At 45.4% G+C, this 17405-nt stretch overlaps 1 protein-coding gene across 1 annotated transcript in view; it reads right to left on the reverse strand.

The window, feature by feature from the left end:
• The window catches only part of CEP128 (centrosomal protein 128), a 757252-nt gene that overhangs the window by 728805 nt on the left and 11042 nt on the right, over nt 1–17405 (reverse strand). Inside the window, exon 2 of the mRNA XM_086937589.1 lies at nt 381–467. Coding sequence (XP_086793715.1) covers nt 381–467 — 87 coding nt within the window. The remainder of the gene's footprint in view (nt 1–380; nt 468–17405) is intronic.

Here is a 17405-nt window from a genome sequence, read left to right on the forward strand (position 1 = left end):
TGGACATCTCTGGCCATAAGTTTGTTAATTGCATTTCAAAGTACGTGAAGTAGCACTATTTTATGTACACCAAAAACCTTTTGTGAATCGGGCCTTGAGACTTAACGACTGAGCGAAGAAAGAACTGCATCCATTAGAAAGGTTTAAAGCCTTAGAGAGATCATTTATGTCCTGCAGGAATAACTATGCAGTAATATTCTCCATAGTGAAACCCAATATCTTCATGAAATTCTTCATTTCTGGCCCCCAGAAGTCACCAAGATACCCTACAACCCATGCAAAAACAGTCCTCACATCATCCTCCCACTGCACAAACCCTCTCTCTGGAGTTGGTGTTTGTACCAGGCATATAACAGAGGCCAACCCTGAGAGATACTTACTGTGGCCATGGCTTCCGTCTGTTCACTATTGTGCTCTCTGTACTGGCCCAACATTTGGTCCACATGCCTCAAGTTTCGATTAGTGTCCTTTAAAGGGCGGAGCCGGAAAATAAAAATGGAAACATTTAGTGGAAGTAGAGGAAATAGGCCTAAATAAAAGTACAGCACAGCATAGGCCACAATTGTTTGCTTTTCAAATCTGACAAACCTCAAACCCCAAACCATCCATGTAGCGCCTAGTTTAGATAGTGAGTGAAGAATCACTACTTTTAGGGAGACTAGGATCAGAATGGGGTTAATAACACTTTCTACTGACACTCGATTGTTAAAACATGCTCACTGATGCTATCTGGCTTGAACGTGTAACATGCTTAATAATCTCTTAATAAAGCTGCATATGGGCATTTTGAGGTTTTGATGCACTAGGACTACAAAAAACTGTCCTAATTAAACCGAATTATGGTACAAGTAAAATGTTGCTGCAACAGTGAATTCAAAGTAACCAATTGCATTGATTTTCTCTCACATTGCAATTCAAAAACGCTTATGAAACGTAGACTAGGCCGGAATATGGGACTTATTCCTGGCTTTCATCTAATGTATGACTTCCAGATACTTCATCGCACCACTGTGTATATCATGTGAAAGCTTCTTTCGTTACAGTATGGTATTCACAAATATAGAGACACTACTGCAATTTATTTCCATTTCCTTTCTACAAACCATTCTACAAGGGTCTTGAAAAACATGTAAGGCTGCCGTTTTTCAAGCACAATCTGCACCAGTGATTAGATCGGTATAGTAACTGCAGGACACAAGTACTGGTCATACACTCAAACTAACTAGTTTGCAGGTTTTCCCCAGTTTTGTATTCCAGGCTCCTGATACTCCTCTAGTACTAGAACATCTAGTTCTAGACATCAATAAGGAATTAATGTGTGAATGAACAACTCTGCACATGGGAACATCTCTGCAGGGGCACTGAGAGAGGAACATGTCTGGACGCGGCAAAGGAGGGCAGGGGCTCAGCAATGGCGGCGCCAAGAGGCACCGCAAGGTGTTCCGGGAACACATCCAGGGCATCACCAAGCCGGCCATTCGCTGTCTGGCGCGCCGTGGCGAAGTCAAGCGCATCTCCGGCCTCATCTACGAGGAGACCTGCGGGGTCCAGACCTTGAACCTATCCCCTAACCTGCCTACACATCAGGACTTGGAACCAGCAGAACTTACCCCAGACTGTAGAGATCTAGCGATTTGGCTGATGCACGGTGGAGCTACCATATAGCTAAAAAGGAGATGGGTTGTGGACCCCCCCCCCCCACCTCGCCACCGTCACCTACCCAGCCAGACCTTGGGCAGATTTTCCCCTCGTCTCTACGTCCTATCTTCCTCCTACCCCTTTACCCTATCCCCTTACCCTTCCTTGCTCCATTCACCTTGTCCCCTATGTTCCTTAAATGCTTTTCTTGATACTTATGTAACTTTTAACTGATGTAAATTGCAACCTTATTGTTCCTCATGTAAAGCGCTCTGATTCCTTCGGGTCTAACCAGCGCTATATAATAACTCATTAATTGATTTTTTCCCATTTAGTACTCTTTCTCTCTTTGTCTATATCCCTAGCTCCTAGCTCCTATCCCCTCTCCCCTGAATCTCTCACCTTGCTTGCTAGTCTGCCTATCCCCCTGTCCTTTGTGCCCTTTGACTAAGCACTCCGTCTCCTCTTGTTGGGGAAAGATCCAATATTTATACATTGGTGTCTCAGCAAACCTGCTGAGAGAGTCCACTGCACCAAGGGAGCCACTCACAGCTGAGGTATGGAATGGCACCCCTTGCCAAAGTACTCCCTCTCCCCTTTTTGTGGAAGGATCCAGTATGTAGGCCTTGGAGTCTTAGAGACCCCTCTGAGAGAGTCCACTGCGTAAAGGGAGCCTCCAGCAACAGAGATAGGTAATTGATACCACTTCCCCTGGGATCACAGCTTACTGGACTTTGGACGTTGCTTTGACTCGTCTACCAGTTTGTGTCCACGTCGTCCTTCCCCTCCTCTTTCCATGCAGTGTCCTTCACCCTCCCCTCCTCTTTCCTGCCTTCATTATCTGTCTACTTCCCCAGCTCCTTCCCCCCTCCCCTGAACCTTTCCCCTTGTCTGCTTTTCCCCATACGTATTTATGCTTACTGTTTATCTCAACATTACAAGTAACTATGTTGCCATGCTCTAAAAACTGTGTAACCTTTGTAACGATGTAACCTGTAACGATGATCTGATGCTCATGTAAAGCGCTCTGATACCTCCGGGTCTAGCCAGCGCTATATAAAACCTTTTAAAAGAAAATAATGTAGCTTTCTGTCTTGCACGCGTATTTTGCGTTCACTTTTTGCACCTTTATTCAAACGTAAATCACGAGGACATTAGCAGGGCTCATCACTCATCACCACAGTTAAATGTCGATTTATTAACTGCGACTCGAAAAGACTAGCTAAAGATAACGTTTTTTAAGTAAGACATGGCAAGCAACTAAAGTGGAAAAATATATTTTCTGTGCGCTAGAGACGTGGCTAGAAACTAGTTTGGCAGATGTGTACAACTTTATCCTTGTGCTGATTTAAGATAATGCTTCATAAATATATTTTTCCTTATTTATCATCTCAGACAAACATTGTTCAACAAAACAATAAAATATATATTTAGCTATTTTCTCACTTTAGATTTGGCATGGTAAGACCCTGAGAAGTGTTGCAGGGATTCTGCTCAAGAACCGAACTATGCTTGGGACCATAGAAGATCAGCATGTAGGGACTGAGTCACCATACCACATCAGTCTCTATGAGCCTGAGTCTGACTAGCTATAGTCCCTCACTTGCCCTCATAACCTTTTCAGAGAGACAAGTGATTTGGTACCCCAGAACACAACACCCATGACCCTCTCAGGGATCTTGGTAACAGGACACACACTATCACTCTGCCACTCGTACCTGTCCACAATAAAATAAGAAAGAGACATGAAGGAAGTGTACAATGTTTATTTAAACTATTGTGCTCTAAGATGCGATAATTGTGGCACAATCGGAAAACAAATACATTTCAATAATATCATCAGCATGGTTAATAAACCATATACTATTTTATCTGACAGATCTGCCGAACCCCTCCTGTACTACTGGAGCAAATTGGTTATACAGTATAGCTCTCTGGGTTTATTGGCGGATCCCAAACCTTAGCATTTACAGGTGGATTTTCAACAGCTCAGTTGACCTCGAACTCTCATCTCAGGACCTACACTCTGTGTGGGTTTTTCAAGAACTCCTGTCCTCAGTTATATGACCAGATATGTGCATTCAAAAACAGCAGCTGCATTTCTTTATTATGTCTAGGTGATAGTGTCTGACCAGAGAGAATAACAAATGGCAATATTGTTTGACCTTGCCTAGGCTGGTCACACTAAATCCCAAGAAAATAATAAAATACAAATACATGCTCTGGTTCCATATGAAAATATAATGTAGCACAAAGGCAAGCATGGGTATTTAGTAACGTGGGCAAAACCAAAGAGGCCTACAACATGCATGGTTAGGCTAACATAGGAAAAACAGCAATGGGCCATGCTTAAGTGATTTAAAAATAAGAGCATTAAAATTAGATGCAAAAAAGCAAATTGTGAGTGTTAATTATTGAAAACATGAGCATGCATTGTGCACGTTGCTTGAAGCAATTATAGCAGATGATTCTCACAAGCCTGATAGGTGAACGGATGGTATCATACGAAACCACACGTAACTATCTCATTCTCATTTCATTGGATGAATGCACACCTTTCACTGCAGAGTTACATTCAGCCACTAGGTGGGAAAAAATGAAAGAGTATCAGACTAGCCCATTTGAAATGCAGATTCCGCCTTGGGTATGAAGGACGGATAGGCGCAAAGGACCAACATACCCAGGTAGACAACAGAGGAAAGTGGACAAACTGAGAGGGTCTGTAGTTCTCAGACCCTATGCACTGACGTTAGTGCCATCAGCAATACTGTCTTCAAAGTAAGTAGTTGACCCGGGCAACTGTGATAGCACAAGATTCAAATCCCGCTCAGGAATAATAAACATAGTGGGATGAAACAAACTGAGCAACACTTTTAGAAACACACCACTCATGGTAATTTAAACACGGATAGTTGATGTGAAAGACATGAAGCAGACAGGGCAACCAAATAGGCCTTATCTCTATCCAATACCAGACCCTGCTGTGCAAGGGACAACATAAATCAGAGCACATATGGAAAAGTAGACTTTGTAGTCATTACAAGGACATCTGCAAATTTGTCAAATAGACAATAATACTCCCACGGGCAGTGCTCAATCTCCATGCATGCAGCATTTGAGAATTGGGGTTGAAAAGCGGACCAGTCTGCTCTAAAAGCAGGTCCACCCTGTGCAGAAGTGGAAGGGCTGGATGAATGCAACACATCAGCATCCCAAATCTGCCTTGCCCAAACTGGGGCAATCAGGATTAATTGAACTCGACCATTCCACAGGACATCAGCAGAAGCACAATCAGTGTAAATATGTACAGAGAGACCTGTGACCAGTTGAAACTGAAGGTGCTGCTGCAACAAATGATGGACAGAATGCTGCTCCTCATGAGAATAGTCCAGCCCGAACTGCCAAGCCGGCCATTCCTGGACCACAAACGAGCATCCTGGGACCAGTTTTGGGGCATATTACCCCTCATCATCAGGCTAACTCGAATCCAGTGGCACTGCGAGCAAGGGATCCACGGCAGGGCATACCCATCCAAATTAGGGCAAAAAGTGCTTCAGCAACGAATGATGGACACACTCCTGAATAAATCAAACATTGTCCCCCCCATCAAGAGATCTGGGTGAAATCCATTGTTCTTTTGCTCACTACGACACCCCAGTTTGAACCCAGCCATATGCAAATCAGTCTTGACCCTGCTACTCATGGGAACAGATAACAACAGTACAATCTGGTGGTCTGAAAAGAGCTACAGGTAAAGAAAGAAAAAACAGCTGTGGCTTTCTTCAGGACCTTATATAATATTAGCTACTGCAATTGGTGAAATAAATAAACAAAGAAGTGAATGACAAGTGAGTTGAATCATAGTCACAGTGAACCCACTTGTGACCATATAAAATACCTCTCTACAGGATGGATGGCATTCCCACCTATCCTGTGTGAGGTATTGGCCTCACCCCACCTGGTCCAGACTCAGGTTTACAGGAGGCCCGCCCTCTCCGTCGGTGCCTCAGTCTAACTTCTGAGACTGTCTCAGAAGGTAGACTGTTTATTTATTTCACCAATTGCAGTAGCTAATATTATATAAGGTCCTGAAGAAAGCCAGGGTAAGTGGCCCATATTGGCAGAACCTAGTCGTCCTAAGATTTACGGCACATTTGTTGGGAGCTGTACCTGCATCCTTTTTAATAGGTTTGGAAACAAACATTAATAAAATTGTTTGGTTTGCTGCCATGTCCTTTTTAAATTCCTCACTAGTTTTGCACTGCACTTAATTTGTCCTGTGTTTCTTTGGACTAGAAACAGTTGGTCATTGAACACTGGTCCTCATTGTTATGTTATGTTATGTTATGTTAATTTATTTCTTCTATAGCGCTTGGCTACTCCAAGGAGCATCCCATTGGGTTCTGGGTATCCGTCTCTTGCTCCTAGGTCACAGTGTCACCCCTCCTGTGGATGGGGTACTGTGACAGGGAAGCTGGAATTCCAAATGATGACACTGGCCACGGAGGGCAGTTGATGGAAATCCTACCTTTGTCTTCCCTATGTAGGGATAGCTCTTTCTTACGGTCTCTTCAAAATTGGATGTGATTTGTTAAGAAGATATCACAGCTGTTTTTTCTTTCTTTACCTGTAGCTCTTTTCAGACCACCAGATTGTACTGTTGTTATTAGTTGTAGGATTTGGGTATTGAATCTGGTGTAGGTCTTTAAATATTTTCCTATGGCCCCTGCTTCTTCATGAAGTGTTTTTCTGTAGTCATGGGAACAGTCCAGCCCGAACTGTCAAGCCGGGACATCACTGAACCAGAAAACAAGCATTCTGGGACTGGTTTTGGGGCATAACACCACTCATCAGCCAGGCTTGATTGAATCCAGTGGCACAGCGAGCAAGGGGCCCACGTCTGGGTTGCTTCCAGTAAATAAAAAAAAAAGACTAAAAAGATCTAAGGAGGCTTCCTCTGTGGCAGGACCAAAGAGTTAAGGGGATGGTCCTGATGGTTAAATTTCTAGGTGACTCGTATTTTGTAATTTTACATATATGCCAGTATTAGTATTATAATGGGAAAGAGGTTAATAGCCTGTAAATGATCAGACTCTCTTTGGCCAAACAGTGGAGCTGGAACAATTTTCAGAGTGGAAGTGATGCCCTCAATTTTACATCAATTAAGTCATAGGGATAGTGAAAAATCCAAGTCTCACAAACAACAAGAATAGAAAATGAGCCATACTTATTTAGCAGTTGAGTTATAAGGATGTAGTATGTTGTCGGTACTGCATTTTGGAGTACACTGAAGCACAAATATTACTAAAGCATGGTGTGGTAGTACACTGTCAATTAGAGTGAGAACATTTGCTATTGAAATGGGAAAAACCTGTGCACTGACATGCAGTGGCGGCCGGCACAGGTCAGGAGTGGCGGGGTAGGGGTAAGTGTAAGGGTATGTAAAAAAGAAGAAAGAAAAAAAAAAAAAGAGTACCTCCTCGCCGTGTTTCTCAGGAACAGGGAGCACCCAAGCTCCCCTAAGCCAATCACAATGCTGCAATGCATTATTGTGATTAGTCAGAGCGCCATGGTTTGGCGCTCAGACAGGCAGTGGGAGCTGAGAAAGTTCTCCACCCAGGCTGTGGCACAGCCTAGGTGGAGAACATGCAAAGTGTGCATGACTGTTTTGTTAGTCCCCGACGACCGGCCAAACAGTCATGCGCACTTACAGTGTGCCACCACTCCTCCCCCATGCTCCTACGTCATCAGAACAGCCCCGCCTGCCCGTAAAGCCTCCACAAGAGGAAAAAATAAAATGACAATAACCTTGAGTTATTCTTTTATTTGTCCTTTATTTCACTGCTGCAAAGCAGTGGGGCAACGCTCCCCCGCCTTAGCGGAGGAGCTGCCATTGCTGACATGCAGTTTTACTGATACCAATGTCCATGTTAAAAGAATAAGCTGTAATTTGTCAGAAGACAAATGTAACAAGATTAATACATTTTTTTAAAGAATCTTAATAGTTCATTCACCTTCTGGACTCCAGCAGGATTATTTTGGGGGTGCTGCAGCACTCCCAACACCCCTACTTAAACAGTTTATGCAGCCAAAGTCTCATCAAGCATGGGGAGGACCTCAAAGTCAGAGGTCAAATGACTGCTCCATCCTGGTGAATCTCTTAACCACAGGAAGGTGCTCTGCCAAAGCAACCACACTGCAGTTAGTCATTACTTTTACTCTCACCATGCAAATAGTTTCCTTCAACATCAAAAGATTCGAGAGGCACTATATTCAGATCCATCAGCATCGCCTGCATTGGAATCAAGGGAGGTCCCTATGCGAGAGGAGATGGCACATTGGCAGACGTTGATTTCTTTTTCAGCAGCAGGCTTGGAGCCCTTGGAGGGAAGACAACAGGGTCAGAGCAGCCAGAGTCAACAAGCCCAAAAGAATATATTACCCCTCAGGAGGGTGATCGCTCAGAGGGTTTTGTAGCTCTCCTGACCAGGTCCATATTAACCAGAAGGAAGGCGACCTGCGCAAGGTCAGTTGATGCACTCAGGAACTCTAGTCTAATCTTTTTCAATTTCTGGATCTTGTTCGCAAGAAGGAAGAGTTTAAAATCAGGGAATAGAGACTCCAGATGATCCAGGAAGCGGGACAGTTTACTCGAGGAAGAAGAGGACTTCTCCTTCTATGGCGCTTTTGTGATTTTTATTCGAAGATCTCTTAGGCAAAAGTTCCCTGAGAAAAGAATTACTTTTAATTGAGAGAGATCTCTTAAGTGTATCCCTGTGACCCTGGACCAATACAACCTTGACTCTTGCTCCGTGACAGCCTTTGGGCGAATAGAGGCACAGAAACCACATGCCACGGCATTGTGTTTCAGAGCCTAGACACTACATGCAGATGTCATGTGGGTCTTTAAAGGGCATTTTCTTGCAGTAGCTGTGACATGCTTAAATCTAGGGGTGGGTGGAATGTTTCATTCTGCCTGGGTAATGGGTAGAATTTGGTGAATCGCTGGTGGATTTTTTTTTCATGCAAAGCTTCAGAAATGTGAGAGTGATTTAGCGTTCCCCAGCGTGGTTTTCTAACACAGGCAGTGGCGGTCTGAAATATGCCTCCCAAGTAGATTTGCTGCCGCTCAAGTAGATTTTCTACTCAATGATCAGCAAAATTAACTTGAATGGCTGCACGCTCTTGCCCACTACATGGTGCCGTACGCGTGGACTACCAGTGCTAAATTGCAGCACGACGTGCATATTTTCTGCCCGTTGGCAGAACTCTGAAGAATCTCACAGAGGTTTTATGGAACTCCAATTCCAGAGTGAAACATGTTCCTCCCTGCCATGCTTAAATCCAAAGCCTTTCAGAGTAGACATCTGTTCTTGTCACTGCTGAAATGCTGTGGAAAGTCACTAATGAAATATTGAGAGCTGTGGTCCTGAATCGATGGCTGTGGAAAAGCAGGCAAGGGCGCCAGTAGGGCAGTTAATGCCTAACATACACAGTGATTTCACGTCCGAAGGCGGAGACGTGCCTCGGGCCACATAGCGCCACCTGTGGCACTGGACAGATATTGCAGAGGAAAAGCTTTCCCAGAACAGGCTGAATCCTGGAAGGATAATTCACAATGTGAGGACAGGCAAGGAAGATGTATCCATCAGAATGGCAGGTTTGGGATTTTGTTGCAAAAGGGGTGGCTAATCCTTAATGTATGTATATTATTTGAAGAATAGTAAATCTGTATTGTCTTAATCAATACATTACGTATGTTTCCCTACCCAACCTATCACAGTGGGTAAGTGGTAGGTTAGGATAAGTCATGGTGGACCCCCAGAATCAGTGGGCCGGTGACTGCAATGACTGCTTTATTTGTAAGTTACCAGCTGTATTGGCTTGAGACACTAACTGTGAAAAATTAAAACATAAAGCAACCGCTAGTACTTGTTGGATTCTGCTGCAGAGAGGGTAGACCTCACTAAGCATACCCTCGCAAGCAATAACCCATACCTTTCATTCCTCCCCTGATCAGATTGCATTCTCTGATCATATCAAATGTATTCACCTGCTTGGCGGCATTGGGTGGGTCTGTCATTCTCTAGCACGTCACAGCACCACACTGCTAGGAAGATATCAGTGTTGTAAGCGAGGACAGCAATCTCCACATGAACATGACGTACATTATTTTGGGAACACAGAGCAATTAAAGGCACTTTTTCTGGCAGAACAATGGAAACAATAAAACATAGCTGTTGATTGATTAAGAAAAAAAAAAAAAAAAAGAATAAAACAGATAACGTAAAAAGTCACAATAAGATTCGTTTTAAAATAATTTCCACTAACATTTAAAGGTTTGAACTTTACCAAACATTGCCCTGGAGGTGTAAGTTCTGAAAATACAGGTCTTCAAGAGCAGTTTAAGGGAGTTCACCTCTCAAGGTTCTAGAGTACGTATATGTAAAAGCCTCTTACTGCTGGGGACTCCGAGATGCAAAAGGACAATGAGAGAGCGCAAACTGAACAAAATGTATGAGTACACCAAAGTTACAAGTAGTACACCCAAATCATAAGGGAAATGCTATGAGTACTGAGAATATATTCACCTATACTTCGAAATGTGTAGTTAATCTAGAGATTTCATATAGAAGTGGAACTAATGCAGAAATGTGTGAAAATGTATAACCTTATTAGACGTGATTAATCATGATCCATGTTATGTAGCTGCTAATAGAAGAATGTCATGCTGCAAGGCATAGAAGGGAACGGGCCTTATGGCTAGGCCAGAAGGGTAGAAACGTATACACCTTTGCATTGACATGGATTGCACTAATGTTATAATGATTGTTTATTCGTTAGATTTATATTCCATAGATGTGTTTCTTATTTTTTAACAATAAGATGCTAACATGTTATTTTAGTTTAACCTTTGCGAGAATTGTTGTAGGCCTGAAGTGATAAAAGGGTTTCTGATTTGCACGTACTGGTACAGGCCGACTTGTGTCAGGAAATAAGTTGCAAACTTCTGTTAGAAGTATATGGGAATGGGGATTCAGCTACGGATGTCTGTCTGCAAATGTGAGGGGGATCCAATTAATAATTGGATGAATAGAGTTCTGTTCAAGAGACTGGTGCAGACATGGAGGAGGGTTCAGGAATGTTTTAGGGGGTATCGGCGGGCCGGAGAAGAGTCTGAGAAGCAAGGTCAACGCTAACGCACGAGGCCCAGAGGAAGATCATCATGGAAAAAGCCAGAATCGACACCACGTGAGGGGCGTCTCACGAGGGGCGTCTCAAATGTTATTGTGTTTTGTATTAGGGTCAGCACCCCGGGGTGGAGTTAGAGCAGTTGCCTGAGGACCCTTTAGAGAGCGGATGGGTAGGCAGAGAGGGGTCATGACTGGAGATCATAGGTTTTCACTTAGAGACTAAGAGTGGGTGATCTTCCTAGGAAGTCATTCACAGCTGACACCTTTTGATAGGTTGGGATTCTGTTAAGTAGGGATACCATCCAGAGCAGGGTAGGGACAGCCTAACCTGAAACCTTTCCCTCCTGCTGTAAATGACGGAGAGATCACAATATGTGTCTATGCTTGCAGCCCTTTTGATTTTAGAATTAGTCCTTGTCGTGTTCTTTGCTCGCCTGAGGGCTTTTAGAGAGCACATGTATGTAGTGGTGCCTGTATATCTTTTGAATCTCATTTTGAGATGCCTGTACTTGCAGTTAACTTTGACTCTGTAATAAATCTTTAAAACTTAGAAGTAGTCTGGTTTTTCAGAGTCGAGCCCATTGTTGATCAAGGTTAACCTGGTATTGGATGCACTTTCTTTCCTCAAAGACAGGCAATAAAGGTTCAGTCGACCAGATCGGGGTTTAGATCTAGAGCAGAGGTCTTCAAACTTTTTGATGTTGAGACCCCCTTGTAAAACCTTTTAGGCGTAAGGACCCCCTTCCGACAAAAGATTCTAGAAACTGGTACTCCTCATCATAAACAACTATCGACAACCATAAATGCGCTTGTTAGACCTCATCACATCCATCCATCCATCATTCATCCACCCACACTTCCACACATCCATCCATCCACCCTTTCATCCTTCCATCCATACATCCACCCTTTACCTATCCACCCGTCCATCCACACACCCACCTTTTCTCCCATCCATCCATCCAGCCATCCATCATTCATCCATGCAACCTTTTATCCATCCATACATCCATCATCCATCCACCCTTTCATCCATCCATCCATCCATACATCCATCCTTTACCTATCCACCCGTCCATCCATTCATCATTCTTCCACCCACCTTTTCACACATCCATCATTCATCCATGCAACCTTTTATCCATCCACCCATACATCCATCCTTCATCCATCCACCCTTTCATCCTTCCATCCATACATCCATCCTTCATCCATCCTCCCTTTCATTATTCCATCCATATATCCATCCACCCTTTCATCCATACATCCACCCACCCATCCATCATTCATCCCCCACCTTTTCACACATCCATCCATCATTCATCCATGCAACCTTTTATCCATCCATACAGCCATCCACCCTTTCATCCTTCCATCCATACATCCATCCTTTACCTATCCACCCGTCCATCCATCCACCCATCATTCTTCCACCCACCTTTTCACACATCCATCCATCATTCATCCATGCAACCTTTTATCCATCCATCCATATATCCATCCTTCATCCATCCACCCTTTCATCCATACATCCATCCTTCATCCATCCACCCTTTCATTATTCCATCCATATATCCATCCACCCTTTCATCCATACATCCATCCTTCATCCACCCACCCTTTCATCCATCCACCCATTCATCATTCATCCATGCAACCTTTTATCCATCCATACATCCTTCATCCATCCACCTTTTCATCCTTCCATCCATACATCCATCCTTTATCTATCCACCCGTCCATCCATCCACCCATCATTCTTCCACCCACCTTTTCACACATCCATCCATCACTCATCCATGCAACCTTTTATCCATCCATCCATCCATCCATCCTTCCTTCATCCATCCATCCACCCTTTCATCCTTCCATCCATCCATCCATCCATCCATCCATCCATCCACCCTTTCATCTATACATCCATCCTTCATCCACCCACCCTTTCATCCATGCATCCACCCACCCATCCATCATTCATCCCTCACCTTTTCACACATCCATCCATGCATCCATCACCTTTTCACACATCCATCCATGCATCCATCATTCATCCATGCAACCTTTTATCCATCCATACATCCATCCTTCATCCATCCATCCACTTTCATCCTTCCATCCATCCTTCATCCATCCACCCTTACATCCATCCATTCACCCATCACTCATCCACCCACCTTTTCACAAATCCATCCATCATTCATCCATGCAACCTTTTATCCATCCATACATCCATCCCTCATCCATCTACCCATTCATCCTTCCATCCACCCTTTCATCCATCCATCCTCCATCCACCCACCTTTTCACACATCCATCCATCCATCCATCCATCCTTCATCCATCCACCCTTTCATCTTTACATCCATCCACTCATCATTCATCCACCCACCTTTTCACACATCCGTCCACCCTTTCATCCTTCCATCCGTCCATCCATGCAGCCATCCACCCTTTCATCCATCTTGTCTGTGCCTCTCTCATGGGTGGTCAGTATCTCTCGGCTTTGTCTTCCTCTCTCATGGGAGGGCATCTCTGTGCCTCCCTGCTTGGGGGGGGGCAGCCGGCTGTGAAAACATCGCACCATGAAGAACAGACTCTCAGCCACATTTCTCCTGCACAGGCGCCAGGTATGAGGGCTCGTGGGACTTGAACCAATTATATGATTGTAATGTCCTTCTGCTGTTTACTGTGTATTTGTAAAGCGCTCTGATACCTACGGGTTAAACTAGCGCTATATCAAACGTTAAAAGTAAAAATAAACCCACAGCTAAGTCCCTTGAACTCAAAGGGCTACAGCCTCCTCCCCCACCCCCCTCCTCCCCCCCCTCCCCCCCCCCACCCCCAGCTCCTGTATGTCAGCCTGTCTGAAACAGCTTGGACACACACAAAGGCACACCAGAGTACTATCACAGGTCTTTAAAAGACCTTTACTTGTTAACGAGGCTTTGATGTTTTTCACACCTCGGTGTGAATTAGGCGGCCTCCGCCTTGAGCACCCTCGATCAGCCCGACGCCAGGAACTGCACTCTGGCAGAATCTGCGACCCCCTTCCCAGGACTCCACGACCCCCCTGGGGGTCGCGCCCCACAGATTGAAGACCTCTGATCTAGAGTGATAAGATAGAGATCTAATATCTCGCCCTTCCAGTTGGTAGCTATAGAGGATGGTTGCCTTCTTGAGGAAGGTGATCTAGGCCAGGTTAGATTACCCCAAGGCCCCTAGAGATCGATGACCGGAAGAACCGCCCGCCGAAGAAGGTCCGGATGACGTGAGACAGAAAAGCAGCAGTATCGGTCGAGAGTGAGTATAAAGGGTCATGCGTGTTAGATTGCGGTGTTTTTGTATTGTATCTATGTTGTAATGTCTGGCGGAGTTGAATGCCTGTAGAGTGACTGCGGAACAGGTTGTGAGCGCGCGCAACCGGTGCAAATCTTAAGTTCAGATGAGAGCTTAAGTGGTTCAGGTGTATCGGACATCCAGAGTAATTGTCAACCCAGTGTAAAGGGGGTCATGAGGTACCATTGATCGCCCGCAGGACCGAGATAGGGGGAACGTAAGAGTGAGTGCGTGAGTAACGGACGCTGGTCGGAAGTTACTGTGTGTAAGCAACCTATCAGAGAGACGGAAGACATTTCGTCAGTTGTGGTGACAATTACAGATAGACTGTGGACGTACAGTCAAGAGAAGTGACGGCTTGGTCGGAAGTAGTCATTTTTCGGTGTATGAATGGGACGCATGTGTGACCGGGAGACGAGCTGAGAAAGGAGGGGTGCTGCTGCGAAGGGGAGACGAGTGACGTCAGAAAGTGCCGCGCTGGGATTGGCCGGCCGGAGCAAGACCGCGCTGTGATAGGCCAGCTAGCAAAGCCGCGCTAGGATTGGTGGATTGTCATCAGGAAGTAAACAGAATAGCGAGGCTGGAAATTGTACGTTTAATCATGAAATGTTTTAAATGGTTAAGAGCGGCGTTTAAAAGAGAGAGGTGGAGATCTTATGATGGGGAAGAAGCTCCGCCGGAGGGTACGCCGGCTTATTATATGGCGACAAATGTTGGGTTACACACTATATTGTGGATTTCAGAGTGGAGTAAGATTACAGAAGGAAATGAGGAACTGACGTTTCCAAAGTACGGGACGTTCAGATTAGAGGTGCTACACCGATTAAAAGCAGTCATGACCTCAATGAGACCTATGCCTAGACCGACCCAGTTTGAAGCTCTCAATGCATGGATTAGGGCAGCGCACGAGAGGAACCTGAATAGACGACAAGAAAGGGTGAAACGATCGGTAAGAGCAGTGAAGGATGCCAAATGGGATGCGGATGCTAAAAGATGGAGAGTGCATAACCTTGAAGTAAACAAACTGTACCCAGTAATAGAGGTGGCAGGAAACAAGAGCCCATTCGAAGAGGATGATGAGAGCGAGACAGAAGATAGCCTGATAAATAGGTTACTAACAGATAGGCCACCCCTGTACAATAAAGAGACAGGAAATGTCGAGCCATGCAGAGAAGGGGGGCCTGGTATAGGGGAGTATGGACCGCTTCCCACGACAGATTGGGATCCCACGGCAAGTAAAGAGTTGTCTCAACCTAGTCCGGTGCAGAAGGTAGTCGGAAGGTTTGTGGTACAAAGGGTGCCAGAAACGGAGTGTGCCACTTCCTACGCACTGCCAGATGCCCTGCAAGTACCTGTTACTATAGGTCCTATAGTATTGATTTATGACCCAGAGAGAGCAAGAGGGGAGGAACAGGTACAAATGGACAGGGAGAGAGCAGAGATGGCAAGGAGGAACGATACAATCAATTCCCCAAGTCAGTTGCCAAGACCAAAGGAGTGGAGCACCCCAGTACATACAGCAGTAGATCCAACAGGAGATCCGGGGGGCCCTAGATGGCCAATGGATCTGAGGGGATCAGGACGGAAATCCTTCCAGGAGCTAAGCGAGTACATGAAGAAATGGGATGAGGCAGTAGAGGCTCACAAGAGCATCATAGCAGCGGAAGCTGGAAGGGAAAGCCAGGATAGCAGGACCCGGACTCACTGTGGGGCTGACGAAAGCAGTCCGGAGTGGGACGGGAAGGGTCAGGACGGTAGCGGAGACACTCGTCCTACCAGGAGTGGAGGTAGGCCAGACCTGGAAAACAGGAGCCCTGAGTGTGGGGGGGTGTCCCGCCCAAGTCACAGCGAAGGGGATAGGAGAACGCAGGAGTACAGGAACAGTTTTAAGTGCACCCACTATGCGTCTGGCAATAGTGGACAGAACGAGAGTTGCGAGAGGCCTCGCCATAACCCCTGTGACTACGGACATGAACGCAGTCCTGGGGAGATGGGGAGCCGAGAAGGGTCTTACCAGATACTGAGTGACACTAGGCAACGAGAGAAAAGCGACAGGGTGGAGAACGGCAGAGAATCTGGCCATGGAGCAAGGGAGGCCAGAGAGAATGGACAGACTGGGATTGGGGGAAACAGGCCCGTGTTTCATCACCTTCCAAGGCAGGATGGCCGAGCATGGGACTTAGAAAGATGGGAATGGGGGAGGACTCTCCTTAACTCCCCCGAGCCTAAGCGTAGGACTCAGAGCTGGGACGGAAGAGAGACCGATGAGCACCCTAAGAAGGACATATTGAGAGCCGAGATAAAAGCCAAGAGACTTGATGTTGCCAGCTTAAAATCAGACCTAGATGACATAGTAGATGGTACCTTGCCCTTGGAGAGAATGGACATGTATGAGCAGGATGAGATACTGTTCATGGCAAAGGACATCACTCGAAAGGCGAGAGCAGCACATGAGAAATTAGTTGAACTAGCAGGCAAATATATGGTAGACCTGTCAAGGACCAAAGCATTGCAGGGTAACCATAGACTCCATTATTCAGACCAGGACTTAGATGAGAGAAGAACAATAGGATTGAAAACACACATAAGGGAACTGATAACTGGAATAAGGACGTGGAGGGCGCTGGATAAATGGGAAGAAAGATGGTCCAAGAAAGGGACCGTTAGGAGAAGCATGCTTGGGATGACACCAGAGGGAGGACTGCAGAGAATAGAGGCATACCCTTTGCGTGAGGTTGCAAACGGGAACTATGTACATGTGCCATGGAGTAGGGGGGACTTAGCGGCCTTTACCAACTCCTTCCCTAAATTGAGGGAGAATCCAGTTGAATGGTACAAACAGGTGGAGAGGTTCGTAAAAATCTCCAAAGTACTATGGATAGATCTGAACACACTGTTTGACATTGTGGTACCAGGAGACTTGTGGACAGCATGTAAGGTTAGTGCTGAGTGGCCCACAGTAGAACCAGAGAGAGATGCACGGACTAATGGACCGTCCGAGACAGTAATGGCAAAATACGAGAGAGTGATGACTTGGCTGAAAGAAAAAGTGCCGATGCAGGACATAGATTGGGTCAAAATAGATCGAACTAGGCAGGAACCCAAAGAGACAGTTCATGAGTATTATGAGAGATTGCTGAAGGCGTTTAAACAATATAGCGGGTTGGATGTAATGGACCCGAAAGACATAGGGCAGTTTGTGTCTAAGTTTGTCTTGGGCTTGAGACCGGATATTAG

The sequence above is a fragment of the Lissotriton vulgaris genome, chromosome 9 (assembly GCF_964263255.1).
Source record: "Lissotriton vulgaris chromosome 9, aLisVul1.2, whole genome shotgun sequence".
NCBI lineage: Eukaryota > Metazoa > Chordata > Amphibia > Caudata > Salamandridae > Lissotriton > Lissotriton vulgaris.